Genomic DNA, 25,432 nt, shown 5'->3' with positions numbered 1-25,432 from the left:
CTCCGCCTGAGGGTTTGCCCCCGCCCACAACGCGGGTGGGGGGCCGGCTTCGCAAATTCGCGGCTTGGTGGAGGTCTCTTCTTTCCGATCGTTGGGTTTGCGAAGTAGTTTCCTCGGGGTACAAGATAGAATTTCTCTCTTGTCCGCCAAACAGATTTTTTCCCTCCGGCTTCATCCGGGTCGCCTGAAGAATCTGTCAGGGGCTGTCAAGGATCTGCTGGTCAGAGGAGTGATTGTGCCGGTTCCCTCACAGGAACGCTTTCAGGGGTTTTACTCCCATCTGTTTGTAATCCCCAAGAAGGACTGGGTCCGTCCGGTCCTGGACCTCGAGGCCCTCAATTGCTTTGTCAAAGTACAAAAGTTCAGGATGGAGTCGATACGCTCAGTAATGGCAGCGCTCCATCAGGGGGATTTCCTAGCGTCCTTGGACATCAAGGACGCATACCTGCATATCCCCATATGTGCAAAACACCAGAGATTTCTGCGTTTTGCGATCGGAGAGGAGCACTTTCAATTTGTGGCCTGGTCTCGGCACCGCAGGTTTTTACCAAGGTGCTCGCCCCGATTCTGGCCCTGCTGCGGCAGCGCGGGATCGCTATCGTGGGATACCCGGACGACCTTCTTCTGAGAGCTTCCTCAAGCTCAGAGTTAGAAGAGGACGTGTCTATCACCTGTCAGACTCTCCGGGAAATCGGTTGGCTACTGAATATACAGAAGTCAGTACTAGTACCGTCTCAGCGGCTGGAGTATCTGGGGTTGGTCCTGGATTCTTCGGAGGCAAACGTTTTTTCCTCCCAGCAGAGAAGCTGCGGACTCTGAACTCTGCAGTGCAGCGGTTGGTGACCCAGAAATGGACGTGGCTTCGCTTTTGCATGAGAGTACTGGGTCTGACGGCCTTTCGAGGCAGTCCCGTATGCCCAATTCCACACTCGAGTGTTACAGAAGGAGATTCTGTCACGATGACAAGCTTCCTTCGTCTCTGGATTACCAGATTCGGGTGAGTCGACTGACCAAGTCCTCCCTAGTGTGGTGGCTAACATCTCCGTTGCTCAGGAACGGGAAATCGTTCCTGCTGTGTCACTGGACAGTGATCACAACGGATGCCAGCCTCTCCGGCTGGGGGCGCGTCTGGGGTGTCCAGTCAGCCCAGGGGTGTTGGACTCAGGAGGAGTCCCATCTTCCAATCAATGTACTGGAGCTCCGAGCGATCAAGCTGTGTCTCTCCAAGTGGTCTCTGGGCCTACAAGGAAGACCGGTCAGAATCCAGTCCGACAATGCCACGGCCGTGGCCATAAGTCAATCATCGGGGGGGCACACGAAGCTCGGCTGTGGCGACGGAAGTCGCGCACATCCTCTGGTGGGTTGAAAGCTACGTTGCAGCTCTGTCGGCAGTGTACATTACGGGGGTGCTGAATTGGCAAGCCGACTATCTAAGTCGCCAAAAGCTGGATCAAGAAGAATGGTCGCTACACCCGGAGGTGTTTCAGACTCTGTGCCAGAAATGGGGCACTCCAGACGTGGACCTTCTATCGTCTCGTCTCAATCGGAAGGTGTCACGATTTGTGACCAGATCGAGGGATCCGTGGCCAGACACGCTGGTAGCGCCTTGGGGTCACTACCACCTGATATACGCCTTCCCTCCCCTGCAGCTTCTTCCTCGCTTGCCACGCAGGGTGGAAGCTGAGGGGATACCAACAATCCTGATCACCCCGGATTGGCCGCGCTGTCCCTGGTACGCGGACCTGGTGCGTCTGATGGCAGACGTTCCTTGGCGTCTACCCCTGAGAGAAGACCTGCTGTCACAAGGGCCTATCTTTCACCCTGCTTTAGTCGCTGGCTTTGACGGCGTGGCTGTTGAGAGCCAGGTGTTGAAGGACTGAGGCCTGTCGGGCACGGTGATTTCTACCATGCTACGGGCACGGAAGTCCACTTCACGAAAGATTTACCATCGTACATGGAGGGCCTACATCTCTGTGTGAAGAGATGAAGTGGCACCCTCGTACATACGTGGTGTTGCAAATTTTGCTGTTTATTACAGCGTGGAGTGGATCAGGCTCTAGCCTTGAGTACGGTAAAGTCAGATCTCTGCTCTAGCTGTCTACTTTCAGCGACCCTTGGCGTCGCACTCTTTGGTGCGTACGTTTGTGCAGGGGGTCCGGCATGTGGCCCCTCCTGTGCAGCCTCCGCTACCTCCATGGGACTTGAATGTAGTTCTTTCGGCGCTTCAAGAAGCTCCGTTTGAGGACATGGTTCGAGCCCTACGGGTGTACTTGTCTGCTACGGCTCCGTTTCAGAAATCTGACTCGCTGTTAGTGTCGGTGACGGGTCCTAAAAAAGGTCTGGCGGTCTCGTCGGTCACCATTTGTAGATGGATCAGACAAGTCGTGCTCCAGTCCTATGCCCTAAAGGGGCGGGCGCCTCCCTTTCAGGTCACGGCGCATTCGACCAGGGCGGTTGGTGCCTTTTGGGCTTTCCGTCAAGCGTCCGTCTTACAGATTTTTAAGGCGGCGACCTGGTTGTCAATCCACACCTTCTCAAAATTTTCTAAGGTGGATGTGAGTGCATCTTCGGATGCCTCCTTTGGCCGCAAGGTTTTACAGGCGGCAGTTTAAGGTTGAAGTACCTCCGTTGAGGAACTCTGGTTTGTTTGGGGGTGAAGTTTGGTTTTCTGTGTTTTTCCCACCCCTCGAAATTTTTGACACTGCTTGGGGACGTCCCTAAGTTCAATGCTGCTGTGTCTGTCCATGAACGAAAGAGAAATAGGATTTTTGTACTCAACGTAAAATCCATTTCTCGGAGTTCATGGACGGACACAGCACACACCCCTCCTTTTGTTTGTACTGCTTGTCTACGAACTGAGGCTGGATGCTTCCAGAGAGTGGGATTTACCCGGGGGACACGCCCCCATGGGAGGTGCTGTACTGAAAAGTGTTTTTAACACTAAAAGTGCTGTTTTTTTTTTCTGCCTAGTCTCCTAGAGAAAAGGTACATAACCCCCAAGGTCAATGCTGCTGTGTCCGTCCATGAACTTAGAGAAATGGATTTTACGGTGAGTACAAAAATCCTATTTTTGCAGAGACCCTAGAGAATAAAATGGTGCTTGTTGCAATATTTTATGTATTTGTATTTTCACTGTATTTGTATATTTCAAGTGCATTTGTTGGGGAAAAATACACTTTAATGAATTTAAAGGGGGGGGGGGGGGAACGAATCCGTAAAGTTAGCCCAATTTTTTTGAATGTGAAAGATGATGCCACGAGTATCGTGATCTTTTTTTGGAAGCAAAAAAATTGAAGATACTCATTTTAGCCAGAATCGTGCAGCATCCCCAATATATCGAGCATTTTTCCTGTCCTACTGTACAAGTAAGCCAAAAGGAGTGTTTTTTTGTAAATTTTATAGTGTTACTCTTGGAGTGGTAGGATTATAGAGGTATGCCTGGTGTAATGTCCTCAACAGCTTTGCTATTGTCCAATCACCTGAAGGTAGGTAGCAGCCTAAAACCCTTGTGTCTATGAATATCTAGTATGTGTTCTGTACTGTGCTCCCAAGACACAAAATTTAAAGACCAGTCAAAATTCCTTTGCATGATTTTATTTTTTTTGTTTATAGATCATACATAAAATACAAAATTGTTGAAAAGTGTACAGGAAAGTTAACACTGATATATTTTTATTTCCCTTTTTTTTTTTTTTTTTTTAAATAGGTGCTTCAAAAGCTTTTTCCCAAGTTGGATCTTGTTGTTGACCGGTTACTAGACATATACATTCAACTTACAGGCGATAAGCATCAAACATTGTCCATCCTTCACACTCCTAATTCTTGCGACACCTCTTTTCCTGAAGGTCCAAAGATAGAAGACAAGAAGCTAAATCTTGAAGGTAGAGGATTGTCACTAAGGTAAGTGTTTAATCTGTAACACAAATTAAATCTGTGTTCAAATCACAGTGCTCAATAATGCCCTAGTGTGTGTGTGTGTGTGTGTGTGTGTGTGTGTGTGTGTATACTACAAAAAGACTTATACATACCTTTCTTTTTTTTTTTCTCTCCTAAGTGGATCAATCTACCCACCCCCGTCACTTTAACTGGCAATTGCACAGTTGTACGACGCTGGTACTCAAAATGTGCCCCCCTTCACCCACCAAAAATGGAGCTTTCTTTTGGTGGGATTTGATCACCTCCTATTTTTATTTTTTTGCGCTATAAACAAAATTTCCAACAATTTTAAAGAAACCTTTTTTTCCCTTTCTGTTATAATACATATCCTAAAAATAAATAAAAATGAAAACAAATTTCTTCATCAATTTTAGGCCAATATGTATTCTGCTACATTTTTTTGGGTTTAAAAAAAAAAAAAAATCCCATTGAGCGGTTGGTTTGTGCAAAAGTTAGTGTCTACAAAATAGGGGATAGATTTTGGGACTTAATTTTTTTTTTTTTTTTTTTTTACTGGTAATGCGCTCTCTCTCCTGTGAACGATCGGCGGGTCGCGTTGGCCCTCTAAACCGTGCGCACAAAATCATGTACAGGTATGTGATTTTGCGCCCCCCTGCCACAGTAAATAGTAAATATACGTGGGGCAGTCCGAGAGCGGTTAAGCTGAATTAACTCATTCCAATGAAGATTTTAGGTGCATCTTGCTAAATGTTCTGTTCTGTGATGCAGAGTGTGATTGTAAATCAACAAAATTGATGAACAAGCCAATGGATTGTGTACCAAGCCAGCGGAAAATACATATATACGTGCGTGCGTGCGTGCGTGCGTGCGTGTGTGTGTTTGTTTTTTTTTTTTTTTTTTTATATTTTTCCTTTTGAGGTTCACCTCAAGCTCTTTAGGCTACTTTTTTGGGGAACTCTTTTAAACCTTTTTTAAAGCTTACATCTTTTAACCACTTGAGACCCAGAGGACGTCCTGGGACGTCCTCAGCTTTGTGCGGTGATATCTGAATGATGCCTGCAGCTGCAGGCATCATTCAGATATCGCCGTCTTCAGCCGGCGATTATGTGCACCAGAAGAACGATCAAAGCGGCGGTTCCGCCACTCGATCGTTCTTCTAGGCAGCGGGAGGGGACGTCCCCGCCGCCATCCGGTGCTTCTCCGGGCTCTCCCGTGCCATCGGGGGCCCGGAGAGCGAATCGGCCGGCGCTCGTTGGTGAACCATAGAGATGACTGGTGACCAGGCGGTCACAGTCATCTCTATGACCGTCAGAGGACCGGGGGCGACGTTATGACGTCACGCCCGGTACCCGAAAGTAAACAAAGCCGTCGCGGCTGTCGGCATGTAATCTGTGATTTCCCCCCCCCCCGATTTCATGCTTGTAAGCCTGTAGGAGAGATGTGGGGTCTTATTGACCCCACATCTCTCCATAAAGAGGACCTGTCACACTGATTCTTATTACAAGGGATGTTTACATTCCTTGTAATAGGAATAAAAGTGATCAAAAAACAAATGTAAAAAAAAGTGTAAAAATTTAGTAAAAAGTAAAATAAATTAATAAAAAAAATTTAAAATGTCCCGGTCGCTCGCGTGCAGAAGCGAACGCGCATGCAAGTCCCGCCCACATAAGTAAACACCGTTCAAACCCCACATGTGAGGTATCATCGCGTGCGTTAGAGCATGTGCAACAATTCTAACACCTCCTCTGTAACTCAAAAATAGTAACCTGTAAAAAAAATTAAAGCGTCGCCTATGGAGATTTTTAAGTACCGAAGTTTGGCGCCATTCCATGGGTGTGCGCAATTTTAAAGCGTGACATGTTAATTGTCTATTTACTCGGCGTAACATCGTCTTTCACATTATACAAAAAAATTGGGCTAACTTTACTGTTTTGTTGTTTTTTAACCCATGAAACTGTTTTTTTCCCTAAAAAAAGGCGTTTGAAAAATTATTGCGCAAATACCGTGCGAGAAAAAAAGTTGCAATGACTGCCATTTTATTCCCTAGGGTGTCTGCTAAAAAAATATATATAATGTTTGGGGGTTCTGATTAATTTTCGAGCAAAAAAATGATTTTTACATAAAGGAGAAAAGTGCCAAAATAGGCCCGGTAACGAAGTGGTTAAACATGGGACTTGTTGCTCAAGGGCACATTCAAAGACTATTTGCTCGATATTGCCTTGTATAAACAGTATGTGAGCCCAGGCTATTGTTTGTAGTATATATTTGGTGAAATAGATGTTTGACGAATATTACAAAAACATTATGTGGAGTAAATTTCATAATTTTATGGCCGTTTGTTGCTTATAACCTTTTGCAGAGACTTACTGAAGTGGTGTAACAGAATTGACTATAACTTTGATGGCACATCATCAAGCACTGCTTTGAATATATTTCACGAGGTGAGATAAATTGATAAATGAACAGTAGTGCCCCTGTAACCTATTGTCTGAATAAATTCAAAAGCCTAACTTTTTTTTTTTTGTTTGTGTTCCAGGCCCTTGACTGTTTCACTGGCATGCTTTCTAAACCCAGCAGTAGACTCAAGATTGCTGAAATAATTGGAAGCAAATTAAATATTTCTAAGCAAAAAGTAAGTAGTTAAATGCTGCCTATTCTTTCCCATTATGCAGGCCACACTCTTCATTTCATATTCAATTCTCATCTCTTCTCTTTAGTATAGACCTGAATCTTGCCATATATTTATTAAAATCATTGTAAAGTTTCAAGGTTTTTCACCGTAATGCATGAAGGTGACAAACCACATTTGCTGCAGCCCCCAAACCCTCATTTTTCTTACCTGAGCCTATCCAATCCAGCGATATGCACAAGCCCATTGGCTTCAGCCGCTGTCACACGCTGTGACAAGGGGGGAGGCGTTAGTATCCCTCTGTGTCAATAGATGCAGCGACAGGACTTGGGAGCGAGCCTGCATGGGTGCCCCAATGCAAAGCAGCTTTCTGTTTGGGCCCCCAATGAAGGAAAGAAGCCATGAGCGCAGTAGGATCACCCCAAAAGTGGAGGATCTGTGCTACTCTGTGCAAGACCCTTGTACAAAGCAGGTAAGTATAACATATTTATAAATGATATAAACTTTAAAAAAAAGTTTTTTTTGTTTTTAACCACAGCTGTCTGATTTGGCAACTCATACCTTTATTTTTTTTTTTATAATTATAGGCAGAATTTTATTGCCAGCTTTATAAGCCAGAGATTGCTGTCCGAGAGTTGGATGTCTCTGTTGGAAGAGTGGAGATGCTTCGAAAACAAACAGATACAATTCGTGTTCACAAGTAAGTTTTATGTTCTGGACATTCTTGTTTAATCTCATAGTAACTAAATAGTTTGGTAATAGCTACTAAATCTAGAAGGTTACAGACTCAATGTTTCAGAAACCGTTAAGATTTTTAGGTTTTTGGTTGTAGTGATGGCAGAGAGTCAAATGGTGTACATTGGCGTAGTGGCACCAAGTGCAGACGCATTGTTTAAGTGTTTCAGCAAAAGCCTGAAGACGGTGTATAATGACTTGCAGGTTTGAATCCAGAGAACAATCAGTTGGGTATAACCAAAAAATAACCCCCGATGAACACAATCACTGAGACAAAGGGAAATACTTACATTTTTTTAAGGTGAGGGGAATCTTTAAATGGGGGTCAAGTATTTTGCAGACAGCAAGATGGCAATTGCCTTTACTTCCTCTGCAAGACAGAAAGTGAAGGCAAATACACTTTAAGGCTTTTTTGTTAACCTAAGACATTTCCCAGGGACAATTGGCACAGATTCCTTTGATTTGTTTTCCAATTTAAAATGATTTCTTTATCATACATCACGGGACACAGAGCAGCCATTACAATCTGGGTTATACACCACTTTCTGGTGAATGGACACTGGCAGATCAATCAAACAAGAAGTTCTTCCCTATATAACCCCTCCTACACATCCTGGACTTCAATCGGGTCCATTTGAAAAAGCTGTCGGCTGAAATTAATGGTACCTGAGCCTCATGGTAAGGAGAGAAGATTCTTCAAGGTTTGGCTGTAATGCTGCCTTTCGGTGCTGGACCCTGAATAATTGAATTCTGTGCAGTGTTCTGACCAGGGTGCTATACAGGTCCATGGGAGTGGACCCCACATTAAGGGGTACCCGGTTCCCAAGGGTCTTGTATGACAAAGCCCGCCATGTGGGTTAAGGTTGGACTTCTGTTATGTTCAGAGTCATGCAGTAAGATGTGTCACTCCAAACGTGCTTGAAATTACCCAAGAGTTCAAATGCAGCATGGTTAGCCCCAATCCCCCCCCCCCCAGCACCTGGTCTGCGCAGCTTCTTCCTGGGTTCCCGGTCCAGTGCTTGTCCTGCAGGTGGTTCCTTTGGAGCTGGGAGTCTGGAGTCTCCAGCTCACAGCTGCAGTGGGCGTGCCAATCCCTCCCTTTGACGTTCAGTCGGGGATGAGAGAGGGAGAGAGACGCATCTAAGCTGAGCGTCAGTAGCGGAGCTCATACAGGTACAATTGGGCAGATTTTGTACAGAACACAGGCATAGGGAAACTTCTTATAATGGTACAGAGAGAATTCAAGTATTTAGTAGCAGATCCGAGATCAGCAGGAGTGGGGGGAGGGGCGGGCACTGATGCAGGCAGCAGGAGCGGGTGGAGGGGCGGGCACTGATGCAGGCAGGGAGGGGATAGGGAGAAGGATACAGACACGGGAGAGCTGCAGAGAGCAGGACTGCGGCTGACAGAAAATCGCACAAATGAACCACAATGTCAGGGCTCAGAAGCCATGCTTATTGTGGTCTGTTTGCAGAGGGTAGGATATAGCCAGGCAGAATTGGACAGGTTTTTTAGGGTATACAGGGGGCCAAACTCTATATTTCTTTTGCCAATAATGGCCAACAATAATTTCATATTTAAATTGATATTAAAACGTGTAATATAATGCATGCAACCTGCATTTTTGGTTTTCCACCAACATTTCCATTTGGTGCACCCCTAGTTGGATTGCTTGGGACACAAATGTGGGTGCTCTTTCTCCTCCCATTTTGAGGTAACATGAGTCATTGGCGGAAAAGGCTCGGGGAGAGGAAAAGGTGAAAGCTGCAAAGGCTATGAAATCTGCTTTGGACACATCTTTCCTGGAGAAATCTTGGAGTCCATGGTTTCCTCAGAGACTGAAAGCCACAGTGGGCTTAATGGCACTTGTGGTACTTGTGAAACTTTAGTTACCACTGCTAGTGTCATTTTCTCCCAGAGAAAATGTTTTTTGGTTCTGGCAGCTGCCAAAAAATTCCCAGGTCTATTCCAATGCATTCTCATTTAAAATAAATGATGTATGCTCATTGGGCCCACCTGGAGAAGGTATCTTTACCACCAAAGCATTTTGCTCATCAGTACCCCATGGAGGAGGGGTTAAGCAAAAATGTGTGTGTGTGTGTGTGTATGTATGTATGTATGTATGTATGTATGTATGTATAATGTTGTGTGAGATTTGTGCAGAGGTTTATCAAATGCATATTTTCATGATTTTTAGTGAGCACAAACAATATAAGATACACAGAGAAAATGGACCAAACATGTCATGCTTTAAAATTGCATATGCACATGGAACGGTGACAAACTAAGGTATCTAAAAATTTTCATTGGTAACATTTTAACATTGGTACATTGGTACAATTGGTAACAGGTTTACAGAGTTACACAGAAGGTCTTACATTTAGCGTTATATCTTTCCCCCTCCTCCTTTTTTATTTTTTGGAACAACTTCCTTTGCCATAGTGTGGCCTGTGGCAGCTCCTCTTTATGTAGAGACCTGGGGTTTATTAGATCATAGATCTCTCCTCTGCCTGCCAAAGCATTTGATCAAACCGAGATTGCATGATCAGATATTTTACAAGCCAGTAACTGCTTGTAAACAAACCGAAACTGGAAGTGATGAAATCCTCGTTGCTTACTGTTTGACGTCCGAGTGGGAGGAACATCAAAAGTTTCTCTCCCTCCGTCTTGGGTTTTGCATCTAGCTGGTTTCATCAGTTAGTGGCAGGAGGAGGTTGTGACCTCCTTGCGCCACCTGTAAAAGGGATTGGAGGTCTATTTAGACACTTGGTTCAATTTTACTGTGCAGGGAATCGGTGGAGCTGCCTGGGGAATTCTGAGCAGCCTTGATCAATGATCGGTGACCTTGGGCCTAGGCTCGGGTGCGGACAGGGCTCTCTAAGAAAACGTGAAGTTGTCCTGGACAGGAGGAGCAAGAGGACAGCGGGAAAGTACTGCCCTGGCTGGGCAGGGTGACAAACGGACCATTAAACATGGCAGCCCCTACGGGGGTAATGCTACACAATTTAAGCCGCACCCACATTTCGCAGCAGCTGTATCATGTCTGCACACTCTCTGACCAACTCCTGCATCCTATCCGCACATTCTCTGACCAACTCCTGCATCATGTGGATGAATGGATGTGGGATATGACAGGATGGAGATGTTTGGGTCATATTCATATTCTGTGTGATGTTTGTACAAGAAAATATAGACTTGGCAGGAGCAGTCAAGTGACATGTGTAAGGACTTGGCGGGAGCAGTCAAGTGACACAGGTAGGTTGTAAGCTTTTTGGGCGTTCAGCCATACTGGGTCAAATCTATGAAAAGTGAGACATCCACCCCTCCCCCACATAATACATTTTTGATCAGGTGATCTCGGACACACATTGCAACGTAACAATAATGTAATCACTGGATCTTCTCCTATGACTAGCTAAATATCCCCTAAATCAAATTGCTTGTCTGTGTGTGTTCTGCTGGCTGTCCTGTGAGATGACTGGACTATACATGCATTTCCTCCTCTCGCATTGATCTGTGGATCACACCCCATAATGAGAAACATCCAGTCAAAACCCAGGAAAGGCACCACATGACTGCAGCATGCTCCATCGTACTGAGGTGTGGAGCAGCCAATCCTTTGTGAGAAGAGGGGAGGGGGGGTGTGAAGTACAGACTATCTCTCACTCTAGTGCATGAGATAAGGGAAATCGCCTCTTTTGGTGGTATTTGATCACCTCCTGCGGAGGAGCGGAGACACCACAACAGTGAGTACACAAGCACTACACTGACACCAGTACACATAGGCACACAAGTCACCCCCCCAGCCCCCCCCCCCCCCCCCCTGTCACACTGTCACTAAATAGCAGTGATCATTTACTGATCACTGCATTTAGTGTCAGTGTGACAGGCAGTTAGTGTTAGGTCCAGGGTAGCCCCCTACCCCCCCCCCCATAAAGGTTTTAACCCCTCGATCACCCCCTAGTTAACCCTTTCACCCCCCTTTTGCCAGCGTCACTAAGCGATCGTTTTTCTGATCGCTGTATTAGTGTCGCTAGTGCCGCTAGGTAGCTAGTTATTTTTTGAGGTTCGCCCGCCAGGTTTTTATAGCGTTGGGTACCCCCATACATTTTCTAATAAAGGTTTTAACCCCTGATTGCCCCTAGAGTTAACCCTTTCACCCCCTATTGCCAGCGTCACTAAGCGATCGTTTTTCTGATCGCTGTATTAGTGTCGCTGGTGCCGCTAGGTAGCTAGTTAGTGCCAGTAACGCTTACACCCACGTGCAAAGCATACTCCCCCCCCCATATGTGGAATTACACCCCAAAATACATTCTGCTGCTTCTCCTGAGTACAGGGATACCACATGTGTGAGACTTTTTGGGAGCCTAGCCGTGTACGGTACCCCAAAAACCAATCACCGCCTTCAGGCTTTCTAAGGGTGTAAATTTTTGATTTCACTCCTCACTACCTATCATAGTTTCGAAGGCCATAAAATGCCAAAATAGCACAAAAAAAAACCAAATGACCCCATTTTGGAAAGTAGACACCCCAAGCTATTTGCTGAGAGGGATGTCGAGTCCATGGAATATTTTCTATTTTGACACAAGTTGCGGGAATATGATAAACTGATTTTTTTTTTTTTTGCTCAAAGTTGTCACTAAATGATATATTGCTCACACATGCCATGGTTATATGTGGAATTTGCACCCCAAAATACATTCTGCTGCTTCTCCTGAGTACGGGGATACCACATGTGTGGGACTTTTTGGGAGCCTAGCCGCGTACGGGGCCCCGAAAACCAAGCACAGCCTTCAAGATTTCTAAGGGCATAAATTTTTGATTTCACTCCTCACTACCTATCATAGTTTTGAAGGCCATAAAATGCCAAGATGGCACACAACCCCCCCAAATGACCCCATTTTAGAAAGAAGACACCCCAAGCTATTTACTGAGAGGCATGTTGAGTCCATGGAATATTTTTTTTTTTTGCCCCAAGTGATTGAATATTGACCAAAAAAAAAAATAAAAAAAAAATTACAAAACGTTGTTACTAAATGATATATTTCTCACACATGCCATGGTTATATGTGGAATTGCACCCCAAAATACATTTTGCTGCTTCTCCTGAGTACGGAGATACCACATGTGTGGGACTTTTTGGGAGCCTAGCCGCGTACGGGACCCCATCTAAAATTTATGTCCTTAGAAATCTTGAATGTGGTGATTGGTTTTCGGGTCCCGTACGCGGCTATGCTCCCAAAAAGTCCCACACATGTGGTATGTCGACTGAGGGTCCGCCCTGCTTTCCTCTCTCCCTTCCTCTCCCTCCTTCCCCGTTCTGGGTGCCGGCTGTAAGGTGGGGGGGGGGTCCACCTGGGGGCTCTGTTACTGCCGGGGGGCTGTGCTGCTGTGGGGTGCTGTTGTTTTTTATTGTGCTTATGTGCTGTGTATGCTGGACAGTGTCTGCTGTGTTAATGAGTGTTTTTAACAAGTGTATGGCCTCCTTTTTACCGGTGACGCGTTTCTATATGTCGGCGGACATTTTCTTGTAGCCCACATGCTGTTTTTTCTGCCATCTTGGAAAAGTTTTGGCCTCTAGGGTCTGGAATAACTGCCAAGCCACAGCATTCTTCCTGAGGGATGGCACAGCACGGACAGCGCTCTCAGCTCTGCACAGTAGTACAGCCTGGTTTTGGGTGGTGAGTCCCCTGGGGGTCCCCTGCTCTCTGTGACAGCTGGGAGGGTGGCCTGTGGGTCCTGTTTTCTGCAGTACTAAGGCGGCATATATAGATGGGTCAGCATGGAGTCTGAACCAGAGGCATCTACCCCAACCATGCCAGAGTTAACCCTTAGTGCCCCTGTTCCTGTGACCTCGGATGATATGGCAGCATTCCTTGAGGCATTTGTTGCCAGGATTGAAGCGGCAAGTGGCCAGAAGGGGGGTAAAAAGCGCCCCCTCCCTGCGCCTGCTTCTGGGGATGTCTCTGACACGGAATCAGGCCCTGCTATTGCATCTGGCCCTGTTAGGTCGGATGATGCAGACTTAGCCCACACGGACAGTGAGGATGACTCTGCTTCAGGGTCAAAGCATGATAAGGAATTTGTTGGAGCTCTTATCACTGCGGTGCGGGACACTCAGAAACTTGAGGATTTGGCGGAGGCATCAGACACGCCGGTCCCTTTTGGGTTCCGCAAGCCACCCCGCACCGAGAAAGTGTTTTACTTGTGTTCCATATCTATACAAACGGTTATACAAGGAATGGGATCGGCCGCAGAAAGTTTTTGCAGTTCCAAAATACTTTGCGTTCCATTATCCTTTTGAGGAGGATTTCCTAAAAAAGTGGGTTTCTCCTCTGTCAGTGGACCCTCCGGTGTCCAGGCTGAACAAGGCCACCACGTTGCCTGTGGAAGGGGCTCCCACATTTAAGGACCCCGCAGATAGGAGAGATGAGGCTGTGGCCCGCTCCATATTCACAGTGGTGGGGTCGGCGGTGAGACCGGTTTTGGCCGGGGCTCTGGTGTCGCAGACAATTACCGAACGGACTAAGTCCCTGGTGCAGGAGCTGGAGGCGCAGACTGCTTCTGAGACCTGCGTGGACCTGGCCGACCAATTGGTGCAAGGCCTAAAATTTGTGGGGCCTGGATACGCTCCCTTTGCTCTCCAGGGCCTCCGCCTACGCGGTGGTACTACGCCGCCTTGTGTGGCTAAAGTGTTGGTCTGCGGACCAGTCCACTAAGAAGGCCCTGGTGGACTTGCCCTTTAAGGGTGAACGGCTTTTTGGGGCGTCCCTGGATTATATCATAAAGGATGCCACAGGCCGTAAGAGCACTCTGCTCCCGCAATCTGGGAAGGGTAAGGAGCCTCGCCGTAAGCAAGGGCCCTCATTTAATACCCCCAAGCAGTTTTTTCGCCCGCCAAGTGCGGCAGGAAAACGTTTCCAGGGTGCTAAGGCGTCCACTGAAGGACAAAAGCGCCCCTGGTTCCACAAGCCTGCGGACAAGCCTGCCTCCGCATGAAGGTCTGCCCCCGCCCACATCTCGGGTGGGGGGGGCGGCTTTGCGAATTTGCGGCTCGGTTGGGGGTCTCTTCTTTCCGACCGTTGGGTTTGCGAAGTAGTTTCCTCGGGGTACAATATAGAATTTCTCTTTTGTCCACCAAACAGATTTTTTTCCCTCCAACCTCCGGATTGCCTGAAGGATCTGTCAGGGGCTGTCCAGGATCTGCTGGCCAGGGGAGTGATTGTGTCGGTTCCCTCAACGGAACGGTTTCAGGGGTTTTACTCCAATCTATTTGTAGTCCCCCAAGAAGCAAGGGGTCCGTCGAATCCTGGACCTCAAGGCCCTCATTTGTTTTGTCAAAGTGCAAAAATTCAGGATGGAGTCGATTCGCTCAGTAATAGCAGCGCTCCATCAGGGGGATTTCCTAGCATCATTGGATATCAAGGACGTGTACCTACATATCCCTTCCCTTCCCTCCCATCCCCTGCAGCTTCTTCCTCGCCTGCTGCGCAGGGTGGAAGCCGAGGGGATACCAACAATCCTGATCGCTCCGGATTGGCCGCGCCGTCCCTGGTACGCGGACCTGGTGCGTCTGGTGGCAGACGTCCCCTGGCGTCTACACCTGAGAGAAGACCTTCTATCGCAAGGTCCTAACTTTCACCCTGCTTTACAGTCGCTGGCTTTGGCGTGGCTGTTGAGCCAGGTGTTGAAGGACCGAGGTCCGTCGGGCTCGGTTATCTCTACCATGCTATGGGCACGGAAGTCCACTTCACAAAAGATTTACCATCGTACGTGCAAGGCCTACATCTCTGTGTGAAGAGATGAAGTGGCACCCCCGTACATATGTGATGTCCCGGATTCTGCTGTTTTTACAGCGTGGAGTGGATCAGGCTCTCGCTATAAGTACGGTAAAGAGTCAGATCTCGGCTCTCGCTATAAGTACGGTAAAGAGTCAGATCTCGGCTCTAGCTGTCTACTTTCAGCAAACCTTGGCGGCGCACTCCTTGGTGCGTACGTTTGTGCAGGGGGTCCGGCATGTGGCCCCTCCTGTGCGTCCTCCACTGCCTCCATGGGACTTGAATTTGGTTCTTTCGGTGCTTTAAGAAGCTCCTTTTGAGGACGTTCGGAAGATTGCTTTGTTGACTCAGAAGGTGGTTCTTCTGGTGGCAATTTCTTCGGTCAGATGGGTATCTGAACTGGCGGTCTTTTCTTCCAAGGCTCCTTACTTGGTCATCCATGAGGATAAAGTGGTGCTGCGGCCGCAGCCATCATTCCTTCCAAAGGTTGTTTAGGCTTTTCACATTAATGAGGACATCTTTTACCATCCTTATGTCCTTGGCTGAAAAACCCGAAGGAGGCCACTTTGCATTCCTTGGACGTGGTTCGGGCCCTACGGGTGTACTTGTCTGCTACGGCTCCGTTTCGGAAGTTGGACTGACTGTTCGTGTCAGTGACTGGTCCTAAGAAAGGTCTGGCGGTCTCGTCGGCCACCATTTTTAGGTGGATCAGACAGGTCGTGCTTCAGGCCTATGCCCTAAAGGGGCAGGCGCCTCCCTTCCAGGTTACGCCGCATTCGACCAGGGCGTTTGGTGCCTCTTGGGCTTTCCGCCATCAACCGTCTGTCTTACAGGTATGTAAGGCGGCGACCTGGTCGTCAATCCACACCACCTCAATTTTACAAGGTGGATGTGAGTGCATCTTCGAATGCCTCCTTTGGCCGCAAGGTTTTACAGGAGGCAGTTTAAGGTTGAAGTTCCTCCGTTAAGGAACTCTGGTTTGTTTGGGGTGAAGTTTGGTTTGCTGTTTTTTTTCCCACCCCTCGAAATTTTTTGACACTGCTTGGGGACGTCCCTAAGGTCGATGCTGCTGTGTCCGTCCATGAACGGAAGAGAAAATAGAATTTTTGTACTCACCGTAAAATCCATTTCTCTGAGTTCATGGACGGACACGGCACCCACCCCTCCTTTGTTTGTACTGGTTGTCTACGAACTGAGGCTGGATGTTCCAGAGAGTGGGATGTAACCGGGGGACACGCCCCCTGGGACGTGCTGTACTAAGAGGTGTTTTTAACACTTAAAGTGCTGTTTTTCTGCCTAGTCTCTCCTGAAAGGAAGGTATATAACCCTAAGGTCAATGCTGCTGTGTCCGTCCATGAACTCAGAGAAATTGATTTTACGGTGAGTTCAAAAATCCTATTTTTCCCATGAGGCCGCATATTTGCATATCTTGCTTTGTGCTGGGACGCTCCCAGCCCAGAGACCAGGGTCTCATGAGAGGTCCTGGCCCCATTCTAACTATCGGGATGTTTGATCCAGGTCAGCCCCAGGGTTAGTGTTTGGGTTGAGGTTAGAGTCAAAGGACAAGGATAGTTTTTTTTTTTTTTTTTTTGACAATTTTTTTTTATCAGTGTGTTTTATGTAGGATAATAAAAGCAAAATGCGTACTACTGTTTCTGGGCTTCACTATGGGTACAAACAAAAACAAACCAGCATACACATGTGCTATTGCTGCAATCAGGAGGATTTTTTTTATTTATTTTCTTGGGTAGGTTATTGTAGTAGCTAGAAATATAGTTGCATTTTAAGATTTGATTTTTTTTTTATTTTTTTTACCATTTTAGGCCAGTTTTCCTTAGATGATAAATAGTCAGATAGCCATAACTATTTGCCACCAAATAAAAGCCCAATTTATCCTGAAAAGGGTATAATCCACCTGGGTGCACAAAGTAGTTGATATGTATGGTTTTACGAACACATGTCAAAGTTGCAAGCTTGGGCATTGATTTGTTTTACACTTAGGTGCGAAGGTATTAAAGATGACATTGTTTAAAGCATTTCAGATCCTTTTTTTAATTGCCTTCACGGAATTTAATGTGTTTGCTTCACTATGTTTTATATACAGGGAGAAGATTACATTTGCTGCCACTCGACCATCCTCCATATTGATTGAACAGATTGCAGTGTGTGTTAATAAAGGAGAGCCTGCTCTGTTGGTGGGAGAAACTGGCACTGGCAAAACTTCCACAGTCCAATATCTTGCTCATGTTGCAGGTAATTGAAGTGTAGCGTGAGTCTCAAAAAGACAAAAGGGTTAATTGGATCACGCTGAATGAGAATGAACCTGAAAATAAAAATATTGTAGTTCTGTGAATGGGGAGGTTAAACCCAGAACCAGCGCAAAGTGGAGAGATAATGAGTAACAACAACTAGAGTAATTAATGTAATTAAACAGGTGAGTATTGATAAGGAGCAGCACGTTGTATAAGAAAAAATTAATTGATAGAAATCAATACTAAATTGATTAAACCGCACTTTAAAGTGCAAAGTGATTTCAACTAAACACCAACATAATACGATAATATGTGTGTAATAAGTTCAATAGTGCAAATGGTGAATGTTCAAACAATGTATCGGAGTCCTCAGACAATGTGTCAACTTCAAATAATGTGCACAATCTTCAAATCCCTGTTGAACAGTAGGTATATTTGACTGAAATTTCTTCCAATACCATCACGTGTCACGCATCCTACTCGCCAGACTTCCATGACCCCTATTACAGGTAGTCCTAAAACTCATATGAGTATATCCAGCAGGAGTTGTACACGATCCCAATGATGATCCCAACGTTTAACCGACCTCCAGGACACTCTCACCAAAAAGGAATCCAGACCGTTTGAGCACGTTCCCAGGCAAAAAAAAAATATTTGAGGGTTGTCCAATGGTTAATGGGGAAAAATCAAAAAGAAAGGGCTTCCATAGTGAAGTATGTCACAATTTTATTCCAAAAACTGATAAAAACAAGGTCAAATGGCAAATGCTTGCAGCTTAAAATTCCATGTGCATGGAGACCATGTGGTGCATTGCAGCTGCGCTGTAAAAAACGGCGGAAATTGCATATCACAATCAAGCACCCTACCAGTTTCGTTGGTGCACACCATCGTCTTCAGGGGTCATGTGATCATTAACGTCGGGTCCACTTTTATACAAGTCCGCCCGGTAACTTCTGCTAGCCGCATCTTTGGAGCAGAGAAGGAGCGGTGTGCTTACTGCTCCTCCACTGCTGCCCATTGAAATCAATGGGACAGCGGGGCTATACCGTTTAACCCTTTCTCGGCCGCTGGCGGGGGGTAAATGCACCGCGCCAGCGGACAAAATGCGCCGACGCTATGGGCGGCATAGTGTGAAAGGGCTCTAACAGCCACTTCGTGTCTGAAAAGACAAAGTAAAAAAGTCTTATACAATCCCGCCATCTTGTGGGCAAACAACAAATAGCAGGGAACAGGAAATGGAGATGGAGAGATAGAGATAAAATATCACTACCATCTAGTGGCCGGAAAAAAATTACATTTGTATACTGCCATCTTGTGTTAAATAAGGAGTTATATAAAACTTTAAAGATATACTGAAAAAATATATACATAAAAAATCTGAAAAATTTGTAGGCTAACCTATGGCAAAAAATGGGAATCACATTGCCATGGTACACAGAGCAGGCTGTAAATGTGGTCTCTGCTGGCTGTGCATGCATGGATCAGATCACCCTTATCGCTGACAGGGGAAACATTTTTCAGACATGAGACCTTTTTAGTGTCTTTTCTGTTTTAAAACACCTGCCTGTTGGCGTTTTTTTTAACATATTGACTTTACTACCACTTTATCCACTTCAACCCCGGAAGATTTGGCTTCTCAATGACCAGGCAATTTTTTTGCAATCGTGCACTGCGTTGCTTTAACTGACAATTGCGTGGTCGTGCAACACTGTACCCAAACAAAATTGGCGCCCCCCTACAAATAGAGCTCCCTTTTGGTGGTATTTGAGCGCCTCTGTGGTTTTTATTTTTTTGCGCTATAAACAAAAGAGCGACAATTTTGAAAACACAATCTTTCCCTTTTTGCTATAATAAATATCCCAATTTAAAAAATAAAATAAAATTTACTTTAGGCCAATATGTACTCTACATATTTTTGGTAAAAATCACAATAAGCATATATTGGTTTGTGCAAATCTCTTAGCACCTACAAAATATGGGATAGATTTATGGCATTTTTATTTTATTTTTTTTACTAGTAATGTCGGTGATATCGCAGTAAAACTGCGGCGGCTGGTCCGTAACCAGTTAACTAGCACCAAGCCATCAGTAACTGATAATTTACATCCTGTAAGCTGCGACGTGGGGCTTCAATGAACTGGAACGTTTCACAGATGCTCGATTTTTGATTGGGATTTAGAGAACTTGGGAGGCAAGTCAACACCTCAAACTATCAGGAGCAACTAAATTTGTGATATCATGGTATAACATGTAATAACCAAAAGAAGTTGCACTATACAATATGAACCAGAAAGGTATGAATTATGAAGTGGCCCTGTGTGAATCAATATCGATGATTATGCACAACAGTGATTACACAACCATAAACCGGCACGTTCAAATGTCCATATAACATCCATAAGTGCCACACTAAGTGAATTAATCTGCTTCAATATTGCATAATTGACATTCAATCATGAAACAAATCCACAAAATGCAAAGTATATATACTGTAAATATCGCTATTAAAGTGCAATAAACCAATGCGAACAATTCATTTTACACATAAAAAAATAATCCTTCCTTCAAAGGTCAATTGATCTATATACAATGCTCCAAAGCAAATTCTTCAGTGACTTGTGATAGTGCTTCGAGGGTAAAAACTCTCGGTGACCATACACACACACACACACACACACACACACACACACACACACACACACACACACACACACACACACACACACACGCTCCATCCCTCACCTCAGGGGGTGCAACCACACAGCTAAGTTTGGTCAGACAAGTAGTAGAACCATCACTGGGCTTAAGGTTAATGGACTCTGCAAATCCTTAGATGCTTCAATATAGATGTTCTCGGTTCATATAAAAAAATAGGCCGAGTAGTGCTTTATTGTATAAAATAAGCCAATGTACTCGCATGCTGTCGGTGCTACCAGCGCACCACTCTATATAAAGCTTAGACATAAACAAAATTCCCAATCCACTAGGCAAAAGGTTCTGTGTTTCTAACAGCCATATTAAGAGATCAGCATCTCGGCTGACTCCTCCATCGTCCTAGATTTTCCCCCACACGTGTTGTCACAGTGCTTGTACTGTGTCTGCCTGATGCTATTGTGTCCTACATGACAGTAGTTGCCAGTAGTACCATCAGCTCACCAGAAATGGCAAATATTAGGGCACAGTATGACATTCATTAGGTATCACCAGGTGCATAAGGCAATCTTGACACATGAGCCTTCACCCAAGCAATGCACTCACAGATGGAGGAATTGAATGAGCATCAATCAGTAGTTGGGACTCTTCAGTAAATACCATACGAACGGGGAATGTTATCCAGAACACCACACTAAATAAGCTCACCAACCAGGAGCCCAAAAATACTTTTATATAGTTTAGAATTCGTAAAAGTATTAAAACATGAGACAGAGTAAGGGCACTTACATTGGTGACCGCCGTTACAAATACATGGAAGCACCGGCATGATGTCAGCCAATAGGCCCCTCCGGACAAGTTTCGTGCCATGCACATTTTTAATGGATTGACTCAAGCTGATGCCAATAAGCCCCTAACCAGTTCTGTAAGTGGAAATCTGTAAACCATTTCCACCCCCAGAACTGGTTATTTAAGGGGCTCATTGTTTGGCGTCAGCTTTTCTGGTGAGATTTCATTGCATGTGGGTGCAGCGTGGTGGTTGGAGAAGATAATTTGGTGCACAGTTGGTTGGTTTTAAAAATCTTGCTTTTATGTCCGCACAATTGTTACTTGTACTTTATTTTTTTTGCAATACTATGCTATGATTTTTCTTTTACACACTTATGGGAGGAAATGAGAAGTAAAGGACTTTGGATGTTATGGGCGATAGTGACACCTGGTGGCCATTTGTTTCGCTACACATACCTGATACAATGCCTTGAAAAAGTATTCATTTCATACCCCTTGAAATTTTCCAAATTTTGTCATGTTACAACCAAAAGCGTAACTTTTTTTTTTATGCGAGACTAATGCAAAGTGGAACATAATTGTGAAGTGCAAGAAAAATGATAAATGGTTTTCATAATTTTTACAAATGTGAAGTGTGGCATGCATCTTGTATTCAGCCCCCCTCAGTCCATACTTTTGTAGAACTTCCTTTCGCTGCAATTACAGCTGCAAGTTTTTTTGGGGATGTCTCTACACATCTAGAGTGACGTTTTCAAATTTTCTAATTCGCAAAATGGCTCACGCTCTGTCAAATTGGATGGAAAGCGTCTGTGTACAAGCAATGTTCTTGTTTTGCCACAGATTCTCAATTGGATTTAGGTCTGGACTTTGACTGGGCCATTCTAGCACATGAATATGCTTTGCTCTAAAGCATTCCATTGTAGCTCTGGCTGTATATTTGGGGTCGTTGTCCTGCTGGAAGGTGAACCTCCACCCAGTCTCAAGTCTTTTGCAGACTCCAATACGTTTTCTTCTAAGATTGCCCTGTATTTCGCTCCATCCATCTTCCTGTCAACTCTGACCAGCTTCCCTGTCCCTGCTAAAAAGTGGTGTGTTCGGGGTGATGTGCAGTGTTTGTTTTCCACCACACATAGCGTTTTTGCTTTTAGGTCAAAAAGTTTATTTTTGGTCTCCTCTGACCAGAGCACCACCTAATAGTTTCTCCCACCGGAGTTGTGGATCTCTGCAGCTCTTCCAGAGTTACCATGGGCATTTTGGCTGCTTCTCTGATTAATGCTCTCCTTGCCCAGCCTGTCAGTTCAGGGGAACGGCCATGTCTTGGTAGGTTTGCAGTTGTACCATGGTCTTTTCAGATGATGGATTGAACAGTTCTCCGTGAGATGTTGAAAGCTTAGGATATTGGATTTATAACCTAACCCTGCTTTAAACTTCTTCACAACTTTATACCTGACCCGTCTGGTGTGTTCCTTGGTCTTCATGATGCTGTTTGTTCGCTAAGGTCATTTTAACAGACCTCTGAGGGCTTCACAGAACAGCTGTATTTATACTGAGATTAAATTACACACAGGTGGACTCTATTTACTAATTTGGTGACTTCTGAAGGTAATTGGTTTCACTAGATTTTTAGTTAGGGGTATCGGAGTAAAGGGGGCAGAATACAAATGGACGCCACACTTTTTACATATTTATTTGTAAAAAATGTTGAAAACCACTTATTTTCCTTCCACTTCACAATTATGTGCTACTTTGTTCGTTGGTCTAGCACAAGGGTATTGAATTAAAATTCACGGAGGTCCGATTAGTAATTTTCTTCCAGCTGAGGTCCGAATCGCAGTTTTGTGCAATTACTCCGATTCTTTACATCACAGCCCAGGGGTGCAGGCGCGACACACAATTCGTTTGAATGGGTTGCTGTGCCTGAGTTTTCTGCTGGGAAAAGGTCCTGGCATCTTTTTAAAAATGCATCCGCATGGAAACTGCATGATGCGTTTGTACCATGCAATTTACATGTGCGGGAAATTGCACCTTGCATTTCAGTGCATTTAAGAGTCAATGGTACCCCTACACATTTTCTGTGCAGCACCTCATTTTGTGCGCAGCTGCTTGTCCCCTTCACATCTTCCCCACCACAGCCCTGTCCCCCTTCACATATCACCCCACACAGTATTGCCCCCTTTCACATATCGCCCCACACAGTAATGCCCCCTTTCACATATCACCCCACACAGTAATGCCCCCTTTCACATATCAACCCACACAGTAATGCCCCCCCCTTCACATATACCCCCACACATATTGCCCTATCACACATCCCCCCCCCCCACACACATCACTGCCCCCCCACACACAGCACTGCCCCCCACACCCCATCCATCACATTTCCATCTATTTTCCTCCCTTCCCTCTCCACTTCTACCTTTCACAGAGCGGAGAGCAGGAGGCGGGACAATCGTGAACCGAAGGCACAGCAGCACTGGGAGGGTCGCGGGAGCTGCCGGGTTGAATTTTCAGTGAACTGGTGATTGGCTGCTAGGACCGCCTCCTAGCAGCCATTCATATCCTGAGTAACGTGACAGGCAGCTACCTCTCTGGTCTCGCCCCCAGTCAAGAATTGTCCCGCCTCCCGCCGTCCGCTCCTCTACTCTGCTAAATGCTAATGATAGAGGAGGCTGGGGACAAAAGCGGCGACTAAATGGCGCGATCGCCGCGGTCCGTAAAGAGCAGCAGCTCTGGCCGGACGCGCACCGCGGGCCGCCATTTAGTGATGCCCGGTCTAGCACATAAAATCCCAATAAAATACATTTACTTTTTTGCTTTTAAAATGACAAAATGTGAACAATTTTAAGGGGTATGAATGCTTTTTCAAGGCACTGTATGGCCCATTTATTTGAGGGCCTAATTTTCTGGTGAGAATTTATAGTTTTTCTGAGGACTGCTCAGAAGATTGATATTCTTATTTACACAGACATTATTCAACTCGTGACATTGAGTTGGGGAACAGTGACTCTCAGCCCTGGGAATATGTTGCTCTTTCTTATAAGGGACCTCTCTCGGTGCTCAGCTGTGACGAGGTAGTTTTATGGCCTTGTCCATCCATCCTTTTCTTTAGGGTGGCGGGGGAGGTTTTCTTTGTTTCATCTTAATCAGGACATTGCTGTCCTTTTGTGTTAAGCCTCAGACACCAGGGGAAAAGACTCTTCACTCCTTCGATCTTGTCCATGGTATCAGGTGTTGCTTGACAAAGACTGCTGCAATTCAGCAGTAGGATTCCCCCCTTGTGCTTCCTGAACCCCCAAGGAGTGGTGACGTAGCTTTCAAATCTACTTTCCTTGAGTTTTCTTATGAGTCCCTTCTCCTTCTCTGTAGCTCTTATCGGACTTCTGCAAAGTTCTAAAGCAGGAGATGCAGCTTCAAGTTTATTTCCATGGGAGGTTGCTATAAATTGGCAGAGAGCTTGACTTGTCACAGCACAGCTCTGCACATTACTTCTTTCCTTTGTCAATGTGGAGTGGGGTGTGTGCCATTCCTCCAATCTGCTGTCTTGGCTGTATGCCAGTAATCCACTCAGTGCTGAACAGGAAGAGAAAAATTTGTAATGCGATCTGCACTTTCTAAAGGATATATTTAGCAGAAGACAGCAGATATACATGCAAAACTAGGGAGATTTGTGTTCATCCCTGTGTATTACAGGGCGGAACCTCTATCTATGCGTCTGGCTCTCTGATCTACATCCAGGTAGCCAGACAATGGATTCCAATGAGCAGGGGGGTTTGAAGCACGTGATTAGAGCCAGAGGCTCCAAAAAGGGTGGTCTTTGGGCGCAGAAGCCCATCCAGTTGTGAGATAGCAAATCAGTATTTGCTATTCACTCTAAATCTCCTCCCCACCAATGAGGGAGCCGATCATGAGACCAGTTTCCCAATTGGCCAAAATGTCAGGCGATCCTATTAAACCACTGGCACTTAGGAGGAAGAGTTGAGACACGGCAGAAGCCGCTGGAGCAGCAGACACCGGAGCTACTGCACGAACCTTGCCACCTAGGTGGTGTCTGCCCACCATGCTGGAGGGGACACCTTGCCACCTATATGGGGGCCCACTATGCCGGAGGGGACACCGGAGCCGCTGCCCGCACCTCGCCACCTAGATGGGGCCGCCCACTGTACTGGAGGGGACACGGGAGCCGCTGCCTGCACCTCGTGACCTAGGTGGGGCCGGCCTGCCCTCCTGGAGGGGACACTGGAGCAGCCGCTCGCACCCCCCCTCCAAAGTCATGCTGGTAGGTAAATTGGATCTTGTCAAAATTGGCCCAGGAGATATATATATATATATATATATATATATATATATATATTATGACTCTGTCCCAAGTGTGTCGAGATCCTACTTCATTTAGATGGAAGGACTGCCTGGCAGACAGTGGGGGGGCTGCTACCTGATCTTTGGTTCATACTTTTACAAAGTTTTACCACATTGGTGATAGAATTGCTGTGGATGCTAACTTTGGTTGGTGTTTTGCAGGCTGCTACAATAAGATTTTAACCTATTCTGATTTGGTTGTTTGGGGCCTGTTGACTTGCTGCCATTCTGTCCTCCGCTCATATTCAGTGTTTTGGGACGTCCCTTATGTGATAGAGAGGATACCCTGTGTCCTGGGATATATGATGCAAAAAATTAGGATTTTTGATTTGCATGTATTTTCT

The 25,432-nt window shown here is 45.7% G+C and overlaps 1 protein-coding gene across 1 annotated transcript in view; it reads left to right on the top strand.

Moving 5' to 3' along the window:
• MDN1 (midasin AAA ATPase 1) overlaps nucleotides 1–25,432 on the top strand; it is a 354,267-nt gene that overhangs the window by 48,554 nt on the left and 280,281 nt on the right. Inside the window, 5 exon segments of the mRNA XM_040347762.1 lie at nucleotides 3,707–3,900; nucleotides 6,257–6,338; nucleotides 6,434–6,529; nucleotides 7,114–7,226; nucleotides 17,144–17,292. Of these exon segments, the coding sequence (XP_040203696.1) occupies nucleotides 3,707–3,900; nucleotides 6,257–6,338; nucleotides 6,434–6,529; nucleotides 7,114–7,226; nucleotides 17,144–17,292 (634 nt within the window).

This window comes from Rana temporaria, chromosome 4, assembly GCF_905171775.1.
Source record: "Rana temporaria chromosome 4, aRanTem1.1, whole genome shotgun sequence".
Lineage (NCBI taxonomy): Eukaryota > Metazoa > Chordata > Amphibia > Anura > Ranidae > Rana > Rana temporaria.
The sequence above is the reverse complement of the archived record's forward strand: the minus strand, read 5'-3'. Positions and strand labels throughout refer to the sequence as shown.